Here is a 21565-nt window from a genome sequence, read left to right as displayed (position 1 = left end):
GCCGGGCCGGGGAAATGACAGCATCGCGAAAGACAGTCTGGAGCACAGCTTGGAGCCGGCGCAGTGGACCTGTGCTGCCTCCCGCACCGGGCCTGCCAAGGAGGCCCAGGAAGAATTGCTGATTCAGCGGTTTGTGGACGGCCTCATCCCCCGATAACCTGCATCACCTGGCCCGTTGGACGGATATTCTCCAAAAGAACACCAGCCGAATAAGCGCCGAAGCCCCAGCACCACACAGTCCCGGGTCCACTATGTGGCTGAGAGGTTGAGGCCCTGCAAGGCCTAAAGTAGGAGGCCCTCCCATTACCAGCACCCCCCCCCCATGCAGTGGGTGCACAATTTGCGCCCCCTGCCTGCAGCATCAGCCATCAAACCGCCCTACTATTACCACCTCATTGGCCAAACTGAAGGGACCCTGGTGGACACAGAGTCAACCATGACCATTGTCCGCTCCGATCTGCTGCCACATGTCACTTCAGACCACGGGCCTAGAACTGAGCACCGCGACTGGGGAGACAGCACCCACTCATGGGTGAACCACTGCTGCGATGGAAGTTGGCCAGTAATGCTATCGATGACCCCCCATCATAGTATCCTGGGGGTTGGACTTTCTATGGGGAGCCCGCACCCAGCCGGATCTTCAGATGGCCTCCAAACAGTACGCCAGCATCAGGGTCTGACCTGCACTGGAGCTGACCACCGGCTGGCTGCGTGAGGGTACGTCGCCGGTGCCTCGCCAACAGCCAGCGAAACCTGATGCCCCACCCTGACATGTTCGCAAGAAAGGGCTTAAGCCCCAAGCTCACCAGATGCATCGCCAATAGGAGCGACCACTGACAGGCCACACTCAAGAGCCGTAGGGGGAAGGTGTGCCAGGGACCTGACCCCCAGCCAAGGTGAGCGTCACCAGAGTCTTCTCCTGCAGTTCCAGCACATCTTTGCGTTGGCACCAAAGGACTTCTGCAGGCAGTGCATTGACGCTGGGGATACCCGTCCCAACAGACAGCAGCCCTGCTGTCTGTTGCATCAGCGAAGACAGGCTCCCGAGATAGCCCTGGAGGAGACAGGGATAGTGAAATCTTCCAACAGCCCTTGAAGGTCACCGATAGTAATGGTCGCCTTAGGAGATTCTGGTGGATCTATGTTGACTACCTGAGCCTGAATGCTGCCACACAGAAAGACTCCTACCCCGTACCTTGTATTGAGGAATCCCTGGACCACCTGAAGGGGGCGTCCTGGTTCTCACCCCTAGAGTAGCTACTGGCACCAGACACTCAGCCCACTTACTCCCTGAGTGAGTAAGGGTGAGCGCCCCACCTGGAGAAGATGGCTAGACTTCCATCTTCTCTCAAAGCTCTCCAGGGTCAGTGCCCTGGACTCAGCATCCAGGACAGCATGTTAAAGCAGTGCTGGGTGCACCCCAACTTCAGGAGAGGAGGGGTGCAAGGTGGCCCATGTCCTCAGCCTCATGAAGACCCTATAACTGGGGGTGGGTCCAAAGAGACTTTGCACACTTCTGTCTTCACTCTATTGCCTGCACTACACTGTAGCCACGTCCTGTGGGGGCCCTGATGAAGATGGGCGCCATAGATGTCCTGGGTCCACCTGCAGCAACAGGTATGTGCTTATGGAAAGGTGCCATTTTCCCCACTGGTCACAGGCTTAGGCCCTGCCAGACCAGAGTATGAGGTCTTACAGTTACTCTGGGGGAGGTTTTCAGCTGGTGTGGGGATGCCACTGGAAGTGCACGCAGACCAAACTGCGACTCCCATATGTTCCAGTGCATGTGGTATCCGAAAAACTCGGACCACCCCCTACACTTCCAAGGTAACGGGCTTGTTGAGTGGTTCAAGCGCACCCTGGGCATGCAGCTGTCCCCGGTTGGTGCACGGCACCAAGAAGACTGGGACCTGCAAAATCCTCCGGTGGTCCTCTCCCACAGCTTAGTGGTCCAGAAGTCCACCGGCTGCACACCTGGTCACTGGGAAGCGCCCCCGGATCAAGGCCCCATTCGGGATAATTCGGAGCACAGTGCGAATTGTACACATACAACTGAGTGTATGTAAAATTGTAAACCTGAAATTATTTTTTGTTAATATCGTCATTCTCATAGAAGCATAAAGATCCAAAAGACCGGGACATAATTCAGCGAGCCCAGTCATAGAGACCAAGTGTCGAGCGAGCATGAGCAGTGATGTATGAGACTACGAGAGCGTAGATATCGATGATCGAGTAGCAGTAATAATGCACCCAGCCACGTTGGGCCTCTCGCAGTCTTGTGGTCAATTTAACCTTTTTCCATTGCCGACCGTGTTTGTTTTCTTATTATCATATTTTTGGGGGAATTTAATTTTCTGTGCGCAGATCAATTTCCTGTGTGTGCTGATTTCACAACCTGTGTACCCTTCTGTCAGGGTGAGGGCTGCTGGTCTACAGGGCCTCGCCAGAACAATTCGACCGGGTGGGCATCTGGTTTTAACTGTGGGGGGGGCCGGGGGGGCCAGTTTGAGACATGTGACTCAGCGGACACATGCTGTAGTAACAATTTGTTCTGAGCTGGTCTGTGTTCAGGAGAGTGGAAATTTCCTTGTCATTTTTAATGCGCGTTTCATGCTCCGTCCATACGGCCATGCGGGTTATATGTTCCTGTGAAGTGTTGTGTTTCCAGTCATGGTACCCCCCCTCACTGTAAAAGTTGAGTCAGTGGTGCGGGCACTGTTGAACTTCCTACAGGGATAGCAAACTGCTGCATCGGCTTTGGCGCTATACTCGAGCCCTTCTCGATCGTGGTACCACGAAGATACAAAAGGGCAATTCCTACCTGAAACAGATGGGCAGGGTATCAATGTAGAACGACCCGGTTGGGTTTTTCCATCCCTAGGTCATCAGGGGGCTGTGGCAGTGGTCCACAAATGACCGGACAGGAGTCTTTATTGGGTACACCTGCTCTGTCTTTATCAGCAAAATTAGCATTCAGTTCTGCCGCTGTCGACGTGGAGCACCTACTGTATCTGCTTCCCTTCTGCTCCATTTTCTTTTCCCCCACTTCTAGCCACCCCTTTTCTTATAGCCATCATTTGGGCTACTGTTAGCCTAGCTTTCTGATTAACGAAATGAGATTAAACAATTTCTGGCTACAAAACCGCCTTGTGTGTGTTGCATTATAAATCCCGTCCTGGAACCTCAAATGGGACACGAGGCCCAGCTACGGGTTTTTTTTTCATTCGTCCTGACAGAAAAAGAAAATTTGAAATGTTAAGAGTAGTTACAGAACATATTTTTCAATATTTCCCCCCCAAAAAAATCAACGAAAACACTATTTCCACGTTAATATAAAATGATTTTCGGGGGGTAATCATTCTCTTTCTTTCTCCTCTTTATCCTGCCTTTCCTCCCTCCGTGGAAAGCACACCGGCTGTAAATAAAAGGGCAATAAATCTCCCCTATGAACCAGAACAACCCCCTAGTCTCCTTTCTTCCACAGCCTGCCTCAAACATGCTCAACGCAATATGTTATTTTGTTTTTATTAAGGTGCTGTAAATTGGATGGTGGAAATGATTCAGACTACAGTCCAGAAAAATAAAGGGAATGAAAATGATTTAACCCACTTCGGCCCATCTAGGAGTACAAATATTTTTTACGCCCTACCGCTCTCGTTTTGTATGCAAAAACGAAGGTCAAACATCAATACATATATTTTTTTATCATTTAGCTTTCTGCTGAAGTTTTAAACGGTCGCAGGACGTCATTGCCAACACATGTAGATGTATAAGACGGGGAGGGGCAAATCCACTGACACACGTTCGTGCAATGTAGCAAACAGGAAAGTTCAGGGAAAATACCGGTTATAATCGGTTTTTAATTATAGTAGCTACTGGCCGTTTAAGTGACAACGTCACAGTTGATGTTAAACTGTATCCTAGCTGAAGACCCAAATCGCTATCTCGGGTACTGTACCTTTTTAAATATAATCTTTGCTTTCTCTTAACAAAACATGTGTGCATGTTCGTTTTCTTTGATCAATGAAACGTTATAAAATGATGCTGCATTCACTTTTATTATTTTCTTCCTAAAGACACGGAATGGGCGCCTGGGTTAGTTTTTGTTGTCACGCGTTGCTCTTTTTTAGTACCGTTTTTGAAAACGGACACGTTTGCATGTATGTCCTTGGCTTTGGGTTTGGCAGAAAATGAGCAGGAGTTCCGTGTTTCTGTTTTTATTTTATTTTCGATTTCCAGCAGGGCTAAACAGTCTCTGAAAGGGTGTTGGGGAATTTGGAGTAACTGAACTAGAAGGTAGTGCATAAGTACAGTATGTGCTTGAATTACAGGGTTTAAGGTTGTGGTCTGATCAGTGAGGAAGGCAACACGATACTGTTTTTAGTGTTGGTAAACTAAGCACATTCTCTGGCCGGCATTGATTAATAATCAATGTAGAAGTTGCAAAGTAAATTCAAAATATTTAGATAAAAATCCTTGCTGAAAAAAACTCGGAGCATTTTAATGTAGCTACGTGCAGTGATTGTGTGTAACATGAAGATTGCAAAAACAAAAACATAACATAGGAAACACTTCGTCTGAGTCAAGTATGTTGACATAACATTAGACACTGTGGGGAAATAAAAAGGCAAATAATGTCAGGCGATATACATAATATTTTCATAGTTAAACCTTTAATTTAATCAAGTGATGTCAAGTTAAAAATTGTTCATTGTAGTTGTAAGACCTCTTTTAGAATATTCTGGTCACAATAAGAGAAAGAGGATATTTCTATCCTGGACACAGGAGAAGAGAGACCATATGCTGGTGCATCCCCAGACTCAAATGAATGTCCTATTATGAAAGGCTAAAAGAACTTAACTGTTTTAGTCTTGAACTGAGAAGTCTTTGAAAGAACCCTGTGCAAAGGCCTCAAAGGTATCAACCCTAACCCCACCAAATTTAAAATTACAGTGAGAGAGAAACCAGAGGACACAGAAACCAAGGTCAAGTGCATTCAGTTGAGAGCAGGTGACACTTCCTTACACAAAAGGTTTATGAATTTCCGTATTGTCATGGAAGTGAACCGGACGGTCCTCTTATTTTTAAAATCTCACTTGCATAATTAAAGAAGCCTTGTCCTATTCTGCTGCAGGGGCCAGAAAACTGACAGCATACAAAAATCAGACTGTCAGAGGGAGCCACAGGCCTTTGAGCTGGGATACCGTGGAAGTTCTCCATGGTCGCTATGTTTCAGAACGTTCCGGAAATATTGCTGGTAAAAATGTAAATTTTCCCCCTCAAATGTGCATAAAATAACAAGGGGAAAACAAGGGGGGGATCTAGTGATTAAACTAGTGGCAAATCCAGTGACTTCACTTTTTTCTGAGGTTTTTGCTCTTTTGCTTTCGTGAGCAGAACTACACCGGATCACAAATTAATTCTGCTTTAACATGTTTCTTGTGTTCTTTCGGAGAAAGGAAAGACCCACCAAGTCTTATCAGTCCAGAGGTTCAATGTATTAAAAATCACTCTATGCTATTTTTAGGACAGGAATTCTCTCCTGCCCCCTGAAATAACTGGCTAGTGGGAATAGCTGTCAGGTCTCTGGGGCTTTGTGTGGTACAGCACTGCTTTGTTAAGTGTGTCATTACAGGGGCTCGGCCCCAGCTCCAAATCTGTTCTTTAACAGGGCAGATTCTGCCGGATAGTGTCTGCGGAGGAAAAAATGGAATCCTGCAAAAGGCTTGAAAGTTTCCTTAAAGAAGGGATTCTAGCCCCCAAAATCCCTTACACCTCCAGCACAATATTTTGCAGAAAGCAGATAGGAATTCTGTCTGAACACTTAACGCCTAGAAGAATACTCTGCCGTAAATAATCCGGAAATCCTGTCCGGTCTGCAAGTTTAAAGCTTGACGAGCAGTATACTGGCAGTGCGATCGGGATCGTCAAAAAGCACTGAAAGTCCCTGAGTTTTCTTATTAAGAAATGTTGTGCTCTGGAAGGAAGCCTTCATGAAAACTACTTAACTTGCTGATTGTAGAGGGCAGGGTGGTTTGTGATGGGGCGGTTGAATGAATAAAAAGGGTTTTGCAGATGCTTGGCTGACTCAGTTGTATACCAAGTTTCTTCATCTTAATCTACATCCTTGCATTTCATATAACACTTTTCATCCTAAAGGATCCTGCAGTACTTTACACGTGTAACGTTACACATAGGGGAGGATCCCTTCACAACTGAAGTGCATTTTCACTTCACCACCTGGGTGAAGCCCAGTAGCCATTCCGCACCAGCATGCCCGCTGCACAAGAGATCAACAGAGGAGCGAGAAATTGCTTCACCAATCAATTAGTGGAATTAAGGGGCAACTTTAAGGAGGTGCCATTGTGCAAACACAGAATGTATTTTAGCCAGCACACTGGGTTTAACAGTTCTTCTTATGCAATCAGTGCCAATACTGAAAACTGAGGATCTGCGCCTGTGGCTGGAAGGTTGCCGGTTCGTATCCCGCGGCCGGCAGAGGAATCCTGATCCGTTGGGCCCCTGAGCAAGGCCCTTAATCCCAACTGCTCCAGGGGCGCTCAATGGCTGACCCTGCTCTCTGACCCCAAGCATCTCTCCCTGTCTGTGTGTCTCATGGAGAGCAAGCTGGGGTATGTGAAAAGACAAATTCCTAATGCAAGAAATTGTATAGGACTAATAAAGTGATGCGATCTTATCTTATCTTAAAGCTTTAATAACCAAGTAAGACTTTGATTTAATGTCTATATCTGTAAGACAGCACACCCTACAGTACAGTGCACCCCTGTCATCATATTGGATCTCCGGTGTAAAAATGTTGGTCCTGAGGAAAGACTAAATGTAAATTTTTGTTTGTTCTTCCTCAGACACCACCTATGGCATCTGAATTAACATATACATGATCAAAATCGATGCTTGTACAATGTACCTGTGTTTACTTGTCGTGCACTTTGGTTCAGAATTCGTTAGCTCCTATTTCTCTTTGGTTCCACGCACTTGTTTGCTAATAGGACATGTATATAATAGATGAGGAATCAGCGCACATCAGAACAGTTTCTTTTACCGTTTGGGCTTTTATCATTAAAAAATGTTCCTTAATGTGTCTTTTGTAAATGCTTTTTTCATTTAAAAAGTTTTGAAAACCCTTCCTTCTGCATCTGAAGCGATATGTAAGCATAGAAGTCTGTAGATATCAATCTGAATAGAACACGAGAGCAGAAGACAAAGTGTTATTTTGAGGGCCAGTTGTGAGGTGTTGTCAGTATCACGTGGTGTGTGTTGCGTGTATGTACCCTGTTTCATTTATCTCGAAGATCCCCGTTTCCTGACCAGGACCACACGCTCTTGATGTAGAAGAGTTGCACAGCCTGCCTCTCAGAAGACGAATATGGGGGCCGAGACAGGGAATGCCTGAGTTTTGTTCGAGATGCAGCAAGGAGATGCTGCATTTTCTCTTGCATCTGACGCAGGGAGGTCAGTGGTAATCATGTCCCCCCCAAAAAGATAGAAAATGCTCACTAAGCACAGCCCTATCCTGGCAACTTTTCACAGAGACAGAGGGAGGCGCTTAGCGGGAGCAGAGAAGGAGGGCCTAGCATAGTGGCGTGCAGGCCTGTCGCTCCGCAGTGGAATCCTGGGAGAGCAGTGGGAGTCTGGCGTCCCTCAGCGGAGAGGTTAAGTACAGGGAGACTGTGCTGCTTCTAGCTTCTCAATTCGCAGCTGCCGTCCTCGGGAGATCCGGATATGAGCCAGACTGTCAGCAGGCAGCCTGGCTCGTGGCTTGAGAGGTGATTTCACGCGCAGGGATTTAATAATCCTGGAGCTGCAGCTGGGAAGCACCAGCTGCTGTGTTAAGGGTGAGAACAGAGTGAGCTTCTCATAGCTGAGTAGTCTGGTTATCCATGTAGAGGGAGAGGGTTTTGAGATTCTCATCGTCAGTGAGAGCGGGTTGAGGTTAAAGAAAAAGACTTCATTTTGACTTGCTTGTGAGGGTTTATGGTTATGTCGGGGGTTTTTTTTTCTAACTCTTCTACAATAGTTTTGTTGTTCTGCTTTAGCGTACGTTTTAACTGTTTTCAAAAGATCCGAGCTGTGCTTCCTGTAATGTCATTTCTAATATGGGACTGTAGAAATACCAGGCGAAAGAAAGCAAAAGCAGGTCTTTGTTTCTTTAAATTTTCAAAATTAAGCTTGCTTTTACTAAAAAATGCCACACAGCTGTATACAATATTAGGATATTAGGATGACAGATCTTGTTTTCAGTGCAGAGACTATTCATGTTGCTTTTAGGTATCAAATGCACAGTTTCTACAAAATTGTTATACACAGGTGCTCTGTCAATAAGAACTTGGCAGAGAGTTATAAACTCTTTTCTGTGTTCTGAAAGGTGCTGAGGATATGTGTGTAAGTCTCCAATTTGTACATTTGAGCAAAATAGGTGCTGCATAATTCACGCTGAGATCACCTTGTTCTGTTAATTTTTAAAAAGCATTCAAAGCTGCTCGTGTTGCAAGATGCACTTACTGTGATTAAGGTATGCTGGCAAGTCTAATATTTTAAGACCAGGAATTGTACTCTCTACCCCACCTCCCAGGTTGTGGAAAAATTGTTTAAAGCTTATTATTCCACATCTGAAGGAATGAACTAGTTGAAGGTTTTGTTTGTGTTCACGTGGTCCAGCTGCAGTCGTTGTCGTTGCCTGTCAGAACCTGACTTCTCCCAAAGTTACCAGTTTAAGAGAGTGTTTAATTCTCAGGGTGCTTAGAGCTAATCCCTGAGAATGAGGAATGAGCTGTAAAATGTGTACTGGAAGAAACTAAGCTCCTACAGTGATAGGTGCATCTCCATTTGTGGTGTCTGAGTGATTTTTAAATGCCAGTGGACAGCCTTTTAACAAAAATACATGCAGCTCAAAAGCAACTCTGTTTGAAAGGATCTTATAGTCTTATACCCCCCAAAAAACTAGGCATGCTAGACATGTTCAAAAGATTAGGAATTAAGTGTTGTAATGCCCTTTGTAATGTAATTATTTAAAAAGTTGTCAGACAGGTCTGGATATTGTCATAGAGGACAGTTCAAATTTCAAGTTTTAGTGTCATATGTACAGTGCCTGAGTCCAATGAAATGCTTACTTTCATGTTTCTTCACACAATAAATGAACATGAACCAATAGGGTGTGTCAATAACAGTCAAAAGTGGCAGTGTAAAATAAAAGTACTGTAGGAGCATAATGCTTAAACATGAGGTTAGCAGGATTATACATGAGATCAATGCAGAACCCAATAGGAGCAATGGACTATACATTAGAAGGGTAACAACTGAAATCTTCAGCAGCATTCAATTAGCAGCAATGTGCAAAAAAACAAGTAGTATTGCGAGTTCAGAAGCAGTAGGGTGTAATGTGAGGGTAGGAGGATTGAGAGGCGGTGTTCTGAAGTCTTATGAATATGAGATAGAAGCTTTTATACTCCTCAGTCTTCTGCCAGAAGGAAGAAGAGAGAACAGTGCATACCCAGGGTGGTTTTTAACCCTGAATTATATTGTTTGCCATCCTGAGACCGCGTGTGGTGCAGATGGTCTGGATGGAAGGGAGTTCTGTACCAGGGATGTGCTGGACTGTCTCCACCACCTTCTGTGGTTTTCTGTGGACATGAGCTGAGCAGTTGACATAACAAAAATTGTCATGCATCCGGTGAGAACGCTTTCTGTTGTACATCTGTAGAAATTTGTAAGTGTTTGTGAAGACGTACTGAATCTCATGAGTTGCCTGAGGCAGCAGAGTTGCTGGAGTGCTTTTGTGATTTCTTCATCCACATGATGAGACCAGGTCAGATTGTTGGTGATGTAAATGCCCAGAAACTTAATGCTGCTGACCATCTCCACAGCTTCCCCATTGATATAGACAGGGGTGTGGCCTCCTCTTCCCTGCTTCCTGAAATGAACAACCAGTTCCTTAGTTTTGCTGACGTTAAGGGAGAGGTTATTGTCCTGGCACCATACCACCAAGTCCTTTAAGGAGAACTGCAGTCCCAAATTCTATACCGGTTATTAAATTTTGGCAACAGAATAAATTAATTGACGGTGTTGCAAAATTTGACAAATTCTGAAATAAGCACAAAATCATGTATTGGCCATACACAATTTCTTGCATTAGGAATTTGTCTTTTCGCATACCCCAATTTGCTCTCCATGAGACACACGGACGGGGGGAGAGAAGCTTGGGGTCAGAACTCAGGGTCAGCCTGTTATACGGCCTCCCTAAGCAAGGCCCTTAAACCCCAACTGCTCCAGGATTCCTCTCCGTACTGGACAGTCGCCATGCTGCCGAAAAAACCCTTTTCTCACCACGGACGAGAGCGAGAGTTTGTGCACATTGCGACGTGAAGTTGCCCTTCCTGCTCACTAGTCGCTGTAATGACTAATGTTCGAGCAAATAAGTAGAGGTTGTGCAGCAGACATTTCACTGCCAAAGTGTTCCAACATGGAGAGTTAACAAGTAAGTTGTATTTGTTGGCAAAACCGTCTCAAAGTCAAGAGCAATATTTCTGTTGGATTAAGAGAGATGTATTCACAAGCCTGCTTCACTTTACCAGAAGTTTAGTTCCCTTTGGCGCTGCACATACCTGGAAATTTTGTCTATTTTGTAATGTAAAGTAGAGGTTTTACACGTTACTGTGTACATTTTACTTTCACAGTGGTTTGAAATGCCCTCATCAATGCTGATTCTTTCTAACCCCAGTATATAAAAATAGCGTTATAGTTCCCCTTTTACCTCTTTCTTGTACTGTGTACTCACCGAGCCTCCAATGGTGGTATAGAACGTAAAGATGGAGTTGAGGCTGTGTCTAGCCACACGATCATGAGTGAGCAGGGAGTGGAGCGAGGGGCTGAGCACACAGCTCTGGGGGGCTCCTGTGTTGTGGATCAGAGTAGAGGAGATGTTGCTGTTCTCACAGATTGAGGTCTAGATGTCAGGAGGTCCAGGATCCAGTTACAGAGCAAAGTACTAAGGCCCAGCTCCAAGAGCTGGGTGACTAACTGGGATGGGATCATAGTACTAAATGCAGAACTGTAGTCTATGAATAGTAATCTGGGGTAGGTGTTTATATTGTCTAAATGAGCCAAAGCAGTGTGTAATGCTTTTAAGTGCTATCATGTCGGTATGCAAATTGAAGTTGATCAAGATTGTCCTTGTTAATGTGTCAACGTACACCATCACCAGCCTCTCAAAGCACTTCGTTAGTACACTTAATGAAGGAACTTAAAACTTTTCCTGGACTCGATTTTCTTGGCTGCAGGGTAAATCTCCCCTTAATCCTGTTTCCTGGGTTGTTGTGCTTGGGAGTGGGCTGTGATGATGTGCTCTCTCTGCAGGGGGCGGTTGTGAACTCAGTGGGACGTTGCAGCGCTGGTGGCGCGCCCCAGGCCCAGAGATGATGAGGAGCTGGGGTAGGGGCTGGCAGGACATCCTGTATAGAGATCATGTCTCTTTCTGGGGTCGAGGTAGGACATTTCCCGTAGTTCCTGCCATTAGTTTAATTTCTCAGGCATTGCGTTCATTAAATTGGCTAAAAAAAGTTGTTTATTCTTTGACGCAGGAGTGAAAGTGAGCAGCCGGTCCAGTAAAGTCTATATTCTGATTGATGGGAGACATGTGTCCACTATCCACCATAGGTGAGATAAAAACTTTCTCTCTTTCTTGTGAACGAGCCTTACAGGGTTTTACAAATCCTAGTACATGTTAACTATTTGTGTGCTATGCTAAAAAATACTCCTAATGTTATGAAGTAGCAGAAGTGACCCCTTTTAAATTCATCACCCCAGTGGTACAGATTTGGCCCGGTGGATTAGCAGGATTTTGTTCTAGGCTTTGTAGGATGAACTTTCCTACTCTAGTTTCGTTTAGCCTGCAGCAGTTCTAAGACTTGGAACATGAAGGAACTTGAGTTATCTTAAGAGCTGCCACGTGCCCCTTGAAAATTCCCTGTTGGAAGGCCTTTTCATAAAATACACTAATTTCCTGCTTTCTTCGTCTATAGACATCTGTGTCCCGCAGGAGGACAGTGGAGCCGACAAAGAGACAGTCCTTCTTTTCTCACTTCTGTGTCACAGATGAGGCCGTTCAGCTCCGGCACCTCTAATCCAGGTGAGCATGGGGCTCTGAGTAACTGCAAACATATGTGGAAAGCAACACTATTTCCTGTTGCTGTTGCTCCTCACAGACCCTGGCTTCGTTGCTAAGTGTGCTGGCTGTGTTCATTTGGATTGTGGGAATGATAACTGGGGTTGCGCTGTAAGGGGATTCCACAGTAGCAGTAAGACCAGTCACACATTGACGGCACAGTGTGTTAGCTCAAATTTGTTAAACATGTGGACCAGGAGGATGTCTCGGGGCATTTTTCCTTCGTCGGATACCTAGGAAGATTCTAGGTTGTTTTTTCTTGCTCTCTAGTAAATGCACGTCATTTTTGGTCCATACAAAAATACAAGACGACCCTTTTGAGAAAGTGCATCGGCTTGGATGCGTGCAGGAAAAAATGATATTTGCTTCCTGCTATTTCCAGCGGCAATTCAAAGATTTCTGCTGAAGATACATTTGGCATGCAGAGAGCAATCTAACGCAGAGGTCACAATGTTTAGATCTTTTCACTTCACGAGAAACTAGAGAAAGGTGGAAGTGGTTTGCATTTCCTGCCATCATATTTCCTGTTGTGCACGCAGACCCGATTCTGCTTCACAAGCAGAAGTTGACCCAGTGGTTCAGCCACCTACCAAAGGAGGAGAAGCAGTTTGGGGTGCTCTTCTCTCCGGAGAGCATGCACGTTGACCCCCTCATCTTGGAGAGGAACCCCAAGGAGAGCCAGAACGTCGACACTTGGATGAAGGACGTCGGAGTCAACGATTACCAGTCCTCCTTGACAACCGAGCGACTCTTTGATCCCGCCCCCTGGTCCTGCCCGGACCGCGGGCACAACATCGTTCTCTACGGCGGCGTGGGGACCGGGAAGAGCATGGTGGTGCGCAAGCTGGTCCTGGACTGGTGCAGGGGGTCGGCGCTGTCCCAGTTCGAGCTGGTGATCCCTTTCTCCTGCGAGGACCTCTCCCTGCTGGGCCGGCCGGCCTCGCTCCGGCAGCTGGTGAGGAGGAAGTACCTGCACCTGCGCGACACCCCCCTGCTCAGCGGAGAGGGCGCCCTGGCCCGACAGGTGCTCTTCATCTTCAACGGCATGGAGCAGATGAAGCTGGACTTCCGCCTCTCCACCACCGAGCTCTGCGCTGACCCAGACGAGCCCCTCCCTGCCGGAACCATTTTGGTCAACCTGTTTCGCAAGTATCTCTTACCCGAGGTGAGTGGGCAGGATCAGTGCCCTGTGAATACCAGACAATTTGAATTGGCAAAATCATGTTAGACTTTTGAAGCAATTTTTTCTAGCTTTAAATGGCTAAGGGGTCTCATTTTCTCTATTGCCCGACTCTAGGAAAATTGCATATTTAATTGCCTCTGGAAGTGGCGCAGTTGACAAAAAAGGACTAAAAGCTTTAATCCTGCTTCTCCAGAGAGATTGGCTGTAGATAAGCAGTAATCAGGTGGTTGTAGTTTGATCAGGTTGCTATGAAGAGTTCCTCTATAACCAGTTCTGATATTATTCTTTGCATATTTAGCATCTGAGACTTGTCAAAGAGGAAGCCGCAAATAAGTGCTCATGCTTACGTACAGTATGTTGTATGTAGTCATAGTTGTATGATTCTTCTGATTCTTCAGGCCAGCATTCTAGTCACCACCAGGCTTTCTGCCTTGGATCGCATCCCGGGAAAGTACGTGAACCGCTACGTGCAGATCTGCGGTTTTAACAACCCCGACCAGCAGAGGGCGTACTTCACCAGTCGGCTGCTGCACAATGCCAGCGGGGAGCAACCCAGCCAGGAGGCAGAGGCTCTGCTGCGTATGCTGTACCTCAATCTACAGAGCGAGAGCCAGCTGGCGGCTGCCTGCTTCCTACCGTCCTACTGCTGGCTCACCTGCGCCACGCTGCACTTCCTGCACTTTACAGACGCCAAGGCGCCCATCCGCACCCTCACCGGCATCTACACCAGCTTCCTGAGGCTCAACTTTGGTGGTGAGGTCCTGGAGGCAAGCAGCAGGCTAGGTGGGGCGGGGGGCTCGGAGGACCAGCAGGGCAGCTCCCTGATGTACTACGTGGCCCAGACAGTGGGCAAGCTAGCGTTCGACGGTGTCAACTACAAGCGCACGTGCTTCTCCGAAGAGGAGCTGGAGCAGTGGATTGGCGGCAAGACCAAGACCGACGAGGAGCTCCGGCAACTGGCGGTTTTCCAGACTGACGTGCTGGACTTCTTCCTGGTGCCCTACGTGGGGAGCTCCCGGCCGGGGGAGGACGTGGGAGAGACCCGCTACGTGTTCGCCATCCCCGCCATGCAGGAGTACTTGGCGGCCCTCTACGTGGTGCTGGGCGAGAACAAGACGGTCCTGGAGAAACTGGGCAAGCAGGCCTCGGAGGCCATCGGGCAGGCCAGCGAGGACCTGACCAGCCTCCTCAACATCCTGTCCAAGTTCCTCCCCCTGAGGATCTTCGCCATCTTCAATTTGCTCAAGATGTTTCCCAGCCTCTACCGCCGCGTCAGCGGGCACGGGAAGGGGCGGATCGCCCGGACCATGGCGGCGGAGATGTTCCGCAAGGAGGACCAGTTCAACGCTGACGTGCTGGACCAGGTGGAGCAGAGCGTCCTGGGGGTGCAGGGCCCCTTGCCGCAGGAGCGCCAGGAGAAGGAGGCCTTCGAGCTCTATCCCATCTTCATGGGCGGCCTCCTCTCCTACGGGAACAGGGTGCTCCTGGACCAGCTGGGGTGCACCATCAAGAGCACCGCGGTGGCCCAGATCACCAGCACGCTGAAGAAGAACCTGGTGAAAGAGAGCCAGAAACACCAGCCCCCCGAGGAGATGATGGATCTGCTCTTCTTCCTCTACGAGTTCCAGAACCCGCGCTTCACGGCCGAGGTGCTGGGCTCCCTCAAAGCCATCAGCCTGGCCCGGGTGCGCATGACCCCGCTCAAGTGCTACGTGCTGCGCTGCGTATTGAGCTGCGCCCCCTCCAAGCACCTGCTGAAGGAGCTGGACCTGTCCTCCTGCCACCTGACCAAGGACCTGCTGGAGACCCTCGGCCCCTCCCTCCTGCGCGCCCACAGCCTCAAGTGAGTAGAGAATCCACTCACACACTGTCCCAGTAAGAATCAGCTGGTTTGCTCCACCAGTGAGTAACACCCTAATTGCCTCGACAACTTATTCCAGTTATTCTGGTTCAGTCCTTGTTTGACAATAAAACCAGGCAGGCTTTGTGTCACGTGTGCAGCAAAAGATGAAACTGCTGTGCGGTTTCAAAAACCCTGCTTTATTTACTCTTCAGTGTGAGCTACCAGTGCTTTAACACCGCTGTCTTTTAAAAGGTCATTCCAGCATTTTGCAGGTTGTGCTTTTCAGTTTGGAATATTAGGAAAAGCAAAACGAGGTCAGTGTTTGAATTCACGAATATACTGTACAGGCTCAGTATTGGTTTTTTTTGGTCTTTGCTAGCATTGCAGATGTCATCTGTCGAAGGAAATGGGGAGAACTCACTGACCTTTTTTTATGCTTAGTATACATGTAGAATACTGTATGTTAAAAAAAAATTTTAGTGCAGAAGACAAAACCTTGCATTACACCTGCTGCCTGTGTACTTTATGTTACATAGCTTTTAAAATTTACTTTCATGATCTTAGGCATCTGTAAGTGTCATTTTTTTCATTCTTAATGAGCTTTATGCTGTTTAGAAACACACAGTCGTACCGTGTTGAAGCTCAAAGAGTGTGCGTTGTGGAACTCAGAAGTGTGTGTTGTCCTGCCTTTGGTTACCCACAAGCCTGTGCTGGTGTTCTGATTTCCCGTCTGGCTCCAGTTTGCAGTTTAACAACCTGGGCCCAGACGCCTGCCCGCAGCTGAAGGAGCTCCTGTTGGACAGCCACTGCCAAATTCGAACCCTGCAGTAAGGCCTTCCTTCTTTTTACTTCCTTATGCAGCCGTTATGGGATAACCGGCGGGGAGGGTAGAGAAATGAACAGAGAAGTGGCATCTGAAACTGAAACAAATTTTTGGGATGCAGGTAGTCGTGGTCGATGTGATTCGAGCGAACACTTTCCACAGCATGCAGGACATTTAAAATCCTGCAGGACTGAAGTTTTTTTCACTGTGAACACACTCGAAGGGCATACTTTATGAGAATTTATGCAGTGCCCAGGATATCAGGACATTTTTAGGGCCTATGAAGGAGGGAAACACTAGTGACTAATGAAAACAAGCTGAAACCACATACAGTACTCCAAATCAATAATCATACGCTCTCCTAGTGGCTGTTCTAGAAACTAGAAGGATTGAAGTGATGGTCACTCCATCAATCACGTGGTTTAGCATTCGAATAGTTTAAAGTGCGTCATGTCAGATCGACGTAATTCAATTGCCGTTGACCCCTCTTTCTGCACATTTTGGAGTGAAAGTGCCTAGGGCCCACAAACACCAAAATCCTGCCCTGAGTTGATAAAAATTCAGAATGCTCTTACAAGCAGAAAGAAAACGAAGAAGCCCACTAAATCTGACTTGAATTCATCCTTAGATTTCCCTGTTGATAATAAAGGTCTTAAGCCAAATCTGATCCTCATGGATGATTTATAGTAAATCGTCCGTGCCGGTGTGCTGCTTCAGTGCCGTTTCTAGAATTTGAGAACTGGAGAGAAACGGACGAGGCAGTCGCGCGTCTCTGTCGCTGCAGGCTGTGCGATAACTCCCTGCTGGAGCCGGGGGTGAGCTGCCTGCTGGAGGCGCTGTCCGAGAACCGCTCGCTGCGCCACCTCTCCCTGATGCACACCGGCATGGGGGACGGGGGTGCCAGGGAGCTGGCGGCGCGTCTGAGAGACAACAAGGGCCTCGAGGAGCTGAACGTGGCCTACAACGCCATCGGGGACAGCGCCGCGGTGCAGCTGGTGGACACCTGCCGGGAGCACCCCACCATCAACACTGTTCAGTGAGTACGCCCGCCTGAGCACGGCGTTCAGGGAACAGGGCAGAGCCAGCCCCACAGCACACTGTATCGTTTCTCTTTCGAGTGCCGGCAACACCACTTTCAATAATTAGTAGAGGCAGAAGTAGTTAGCAGAATAACCTCTACGTGCAACTGATTTGCAAAGAGTAAAAATAGCTGGAAAATAAACTGAAATACATATTATAAACCTCTAAAGTGGTTCTGTTAAAAAAAACCATAAGTACCCCTCCCTTATACAGTTTGTTAATTAATGAACTAATGTATCACTTTGTTTTAGTTAATTGAAATGACTGATCAACTCAAACAACAGTAATCACAAACTTGTAGTTACCAGGTAAAATGAACGACACAAATCCCTCCTCTGCTTCCATTCATTCCGTGCTGAAAAGAGAAGAAAAGAAACGCAACGTTTCAGCTGTGGAGCCTTCTTCGGGTGTAGGTTGGGGTGTGCCTTCACACCCGAATAGGCTCCACAGCCGAAACATTGTGTTTCTTTTCTTCTCTTTTCAGCACGGAATGAAACTTGTTCCTTTGCGGCCTACGCATGGTGACGTAGCGACCTACTTGAAATGTTTCTCGGAATAAATATAAATGTCGTTTTCTGGACATGTGTGTAATTATGCCTTCCGATGGCTGTGGGAAACGCTCCCCTGCAGTTTCACTCCCGTCCTCCAGGGGGCAGGAGAGGAGGGTGCCGTTGCTTGAGCCTCGTCCTGTGTTGTTCCCCGCGCAGCCTGTACCTGAACCAGCTGAGCGAGGCCGGGAAGCAGTCCCTGCACGCGCGGGCCCAGGGGGGCGAGGGGCCCAGCCGCCGGGTGAAGGTGCTGGCCTCGGTGACGGAGGGCGGGGAGCTCTCCGAGGACTGGCACCCCATCCTGGGCATCATCCGCCGGAACTGCACCTCCTGGGAGAGGCCGCGGGTGCGGGAGCAGCTGCTGCTCTTCCTGCGCGACCTGGAGGGGGGCCGGAGGCAGACGCGCAGCCTGGCGAAGAAGCTGTACTTCCGCAGGGTGGAGAGGGACGTCAAGCAGACGCTGCGCATGCTGGAGCGGGGCGCCCCCTAGTGGGCGGGGGTGGGCACTACAACTCTATTGCCAGACTGACCATGCATGCCGACTCTCCCATAGCTCAGCCAGCTTTCTGAATCAAACTGGGTACAGGAGGGTCCTTCTCCCTCTGACCAAGGACTGCTTCCTAACCTTATCAGATGCTCCTGGGACATTAAATGGATTAATTTCCTTTAATTATTTAGAGTGCTCCTTAACCGGAGTCAAGGCTGCACAAAAAGGCAAATTCAATTATGCTGTTTCCTCTCTATAGCATTGCAAATGCTTAAGTCTGCTGTATGTTGCAGGAGCACAGCATTGCAGTACTGAAAGGCTGCACAAACTGGATATGCAGTATCAAAGCCTTGTGCCTGCCTTCTTCATCTCAGGTGAATAATCTGTTGGCGTCCATAGGACACAAAACATGTAGCATAAGAATAAATAGTAGCATGTGCATTTTAAGCAGAAAATGGCATGATTTTATTTAAGGAAACTTAAAAAAACAGCCAGTGCCTTAAACCCTCACCTGGGACTGAGCCTATGCCTGACAGATTTCTTCTTCTGCTCCTCTCCTGTGGAATATGTCTCTACTGACACTAAGGATCAGAAGCATCGGTAATATTATCATCATCATCCTTAGAACTGCAATACTAGTGATCCAAAAGTATCTAATGGTCACAGATTGTTTTTTTGATGGGCTTTAGCCCCAGGTGATTCAATATTTGAGTGAGTCTGTATATTTCCAAGTTCTCAGTGGGACTCAGCAAACAGATGCTATTAACTGGGAGCACAGATATAAGCACATAGGAAGGGTGACGAGTGAGAGGGGTTCATTCTGAGCATCTGGCTCCATTTTTTATTATTGCCTAAATGATCCGAAGATCTCATCCAGCCATACTGGATGCGGCAAAATGGCTGGACAGCTTGCTCCATACTCCTGCACTCCTTTGTGTAAAAAAAGGTGTTTTCAGATTTAAATGCTCTTCCTTGTAGTTTCTGTTGATGATTCCCACAATGACAGCATCTAAAGAATTATCTTTTATCATTTACACGTTTGGGCTTCAGTCCCTTTTTATATATCTTCAGGGTGACTTGGACCATACTGGTACGTTGTAATCTTGTGTGCAAGCTGTAAAATCTGCGCGTACTGTATGTTTTTTGGGAGAGAATTTGTTTTTTGCTTTGCTTTGCATCGAAGGAATCCTCTTCTCAGATGAATCCAGGTAGAACGCGCCAGTTATCTACAAGAGGATGTGTCTGCTGCACCCTTTGACACTGCTGTGGTGTTGCACGTTTGTAGTTGTCCCAAAGACTGCAGAAGCACTGTGCTGCTGGCTGGGAACAGGATGCACTGTGCCTTCGTGATGAAAAAATAACTGGAAATAAAGCAACATTGCACATCGGATAAATTCACTTGAACCCGCTAGTAATATCATCGCTGTGCCCATTCAGAATGGAAAGATGTCAAGATGCCAAATGAACCTTGGATGTTTCTAAGCAGATCAGTGTCTTCTTGTAGGAGTGGTCTAGCTATGTGTCCCATGCAACTTTGTTAAGGCTCAGGAGGGTAACCTAAAGGAGAACAAGTGTTTGTTACACAGACAAGAATGGATCCGTTTTTCACTCTATTTCTAGTTCTTGAATTAATTCCCCGACTTTCGGATCCTGGTTTTCTGTGCCCGGGGTTGTGATTCTGGTGTGCTTCTGTAGATCGGGAATTCTGCTGCCTCCTGTCAGAGCAGGGCAGTGGCGTTCCCAGTCTCGCCACTGGAGGGCAGCAGTGGACGGAGCAGTTTGTGAGCTGCAAATACAGGTCTTCCAGCAGGATGTAACTGAATATGACTGCAAGAACAAAAAACTTTGTAGTCGCCAGGGTGTGGCTGAAAAGCAATAACATTCAAGAAATGAAACGTTATTTATAATGTATTAATTATTTTTTAATTGTTGTAACAATTACCATCAGAATCTACAGCCGCTGTAGAAAACAGTGTGTATTCGTATAAGTCCAGCAAAACCCAGGGTCTTTTGAACAAGTGCTGATGCCATGGGAAAAAAGCATCTTTCTCTGGTATTAAATTCCTAATATCTTAAAAGTCTAACAGTCATATAGTTTTATTCATTAACTGGCATCATTCTGATGTACCATATCACCTAATATTATGTATATTATTTAAAAGCAGTTTTTGTGGTTCTAATGGATAGTATTTTTTAATGAGCAATTACAAAAAATGAGACTGGACAGAACGGTCAGTCTCACGTTTGACTGGATTCATATTTCTTATCAGGAGTGCCCTCTTGTGGCTAGCCCATGTATTGCACACTTGTGTCTACCGCACGTTTCTGGTTTACTTACCAGAGAAGGTTTTCCCTTAGCTTCAGAAATGCAACATAAAGCAATATCATTACTAATACAATACTTTTTGCTACAATTAACGGGTTTTTTTGTCTTACTTTTTTGTCTTCAACAGTGTTTGGGTGTTTTTTGGAAACATTTGTTTTCCATTTTAAAGAGCTGTAAGAGGCAATCATGAACTAACAGACTGTTTTTCTTGACCCTGAAAAAAGTGAACACAGGAATATCTGAGCTGTACCTTGTAGAATGTATTGAGCTGCAAGTTCAACAGGGCCTTAAAGACATTGCTAATGAAATACGTCATAGCATGTGTGCTTTGTCATAGACTGTACATTGTCAGGGGAAAAACATTAGAAGGGTTTCTGTGGTTTTTTGTCTGGTATTTGTTTTAACATACATTAATAAAATATATTTGTTTCCTTTTTGATGTGGGTGCTCATTTCTTCTTAGAGTTACTAGTGAAAGTGAGAGGTGGCAGAATTGTCCGACAGGCCCCAAGTTCAGTTCTGGATCAGGGTGCTTTCTGTGTGGAGTTTGCATGTTCTTCCTGTGCTCACCAGGGTTTTCTCTAGTTTCTCTGGTGTTCTCCCTCCTTCGTGCTGGCTACCTTCCCTAGTGTTTCTCGATTGCCCCTGTGTGGGCCAGGCTCTGTGCTGGACTGGCAACCTAGCCATAATGTTGTTCCTGTGCTTCTGGGATGGATCTGGGTTGGCGCATTCCTTGCTAGGAAGAAACGGCTTTCTGATTGTGGAGAGGAAGGGGAATCACTTCCTTCATGTTCAAGACCAAGAAGGCAGTCAGTCCGTCCCTTTAGCTATCAGAGCGGCAGACAGCAGAACCAACGAAAATGCTCTGGAGGCCCCTTCTTCCAGGCTCAACCACGTGTGCAGGAAAGTGGAGAGTTTCGGTATTGTACAAAAACAAGAGGGTCACTGCCACGAACGGTTTCATTATAGATGGGAATTAAGCTCCTATTCAAGTGGCAAAGCATTTTCCTAGACTCGCATGCATGTGTGGTATGTTTGAGGCCTGAAAGAGTGCAGGGATTTACGTACAGTAACAGTTTACATTGCAGAGATCTA

General features: G+C 46.9%; 1 protein-coding gene across 7 annotated transcripts; it reads left to right on the top strand.

Moving 5' to 3' along the window:
• The first annotated feature begins 940 nt into the window (after positions 1–940).
• nlrx1 (NLR family member X1) lies at positions 941–20908 on the top strand. 7 transcript variants are annotated; one of them, XM_088620005.1, is made up of 10 exons: positions 3781–3949; positions 7314–7473; positions 11374–11502; positions 11598–11673; positions 12039–12145; positions 12721–13346; positions 13763–15207; positions 15948–16034; positions 16815–17066; positions 17818–20908. In XM_088620005.1, exons 2-10 carry the CDS (start codon positions 7407–7409, stop codon positions 18146–18148), a joined length of 3120 nt encoding a protein of 1039 aa, XP_088476131.1. In that variant the 5' UTR covers positions 3781–3949; positions 7314–7406; the 3' UTR covers positions 18149–20908. The 7 variants fall into 7 exon arrangements, with proteins under 7 accessions (XP_088476132.1, XP_088476131.1, XP_088476133.1 ...); XM_088620006.1 differs by lacking the exons at positions 3781–3949; positions 7314–7473 and adding an exon at positions 941–1617; XM_088620007.1 differs by lacking the exon at positions 7314–7473.
• Positions 20909–21565: the final 657 nt, after the last annotated feature.

The sequence above is a fragment of the Lepisosteus platostomus genome, chromosome 25, assembly GCF_059453375.1.
Source record: "Lepisosteus platostomus isolate fLepPlt1 chromosome 25, fLepPlt1.hap1, whole genome shotgun sequence".
Lineage (NCBI taxonomy): Eukaryota > Metazoa > Chordata > Actinopteri > Semionotiformes > Lepisosteidae > Lepisosteus > Lepisosteus platostomus.
Note: the sequence above shows the minus strand (reverse complement) of the source record. Positions and strands in the feature narration are given on the sequence as shown.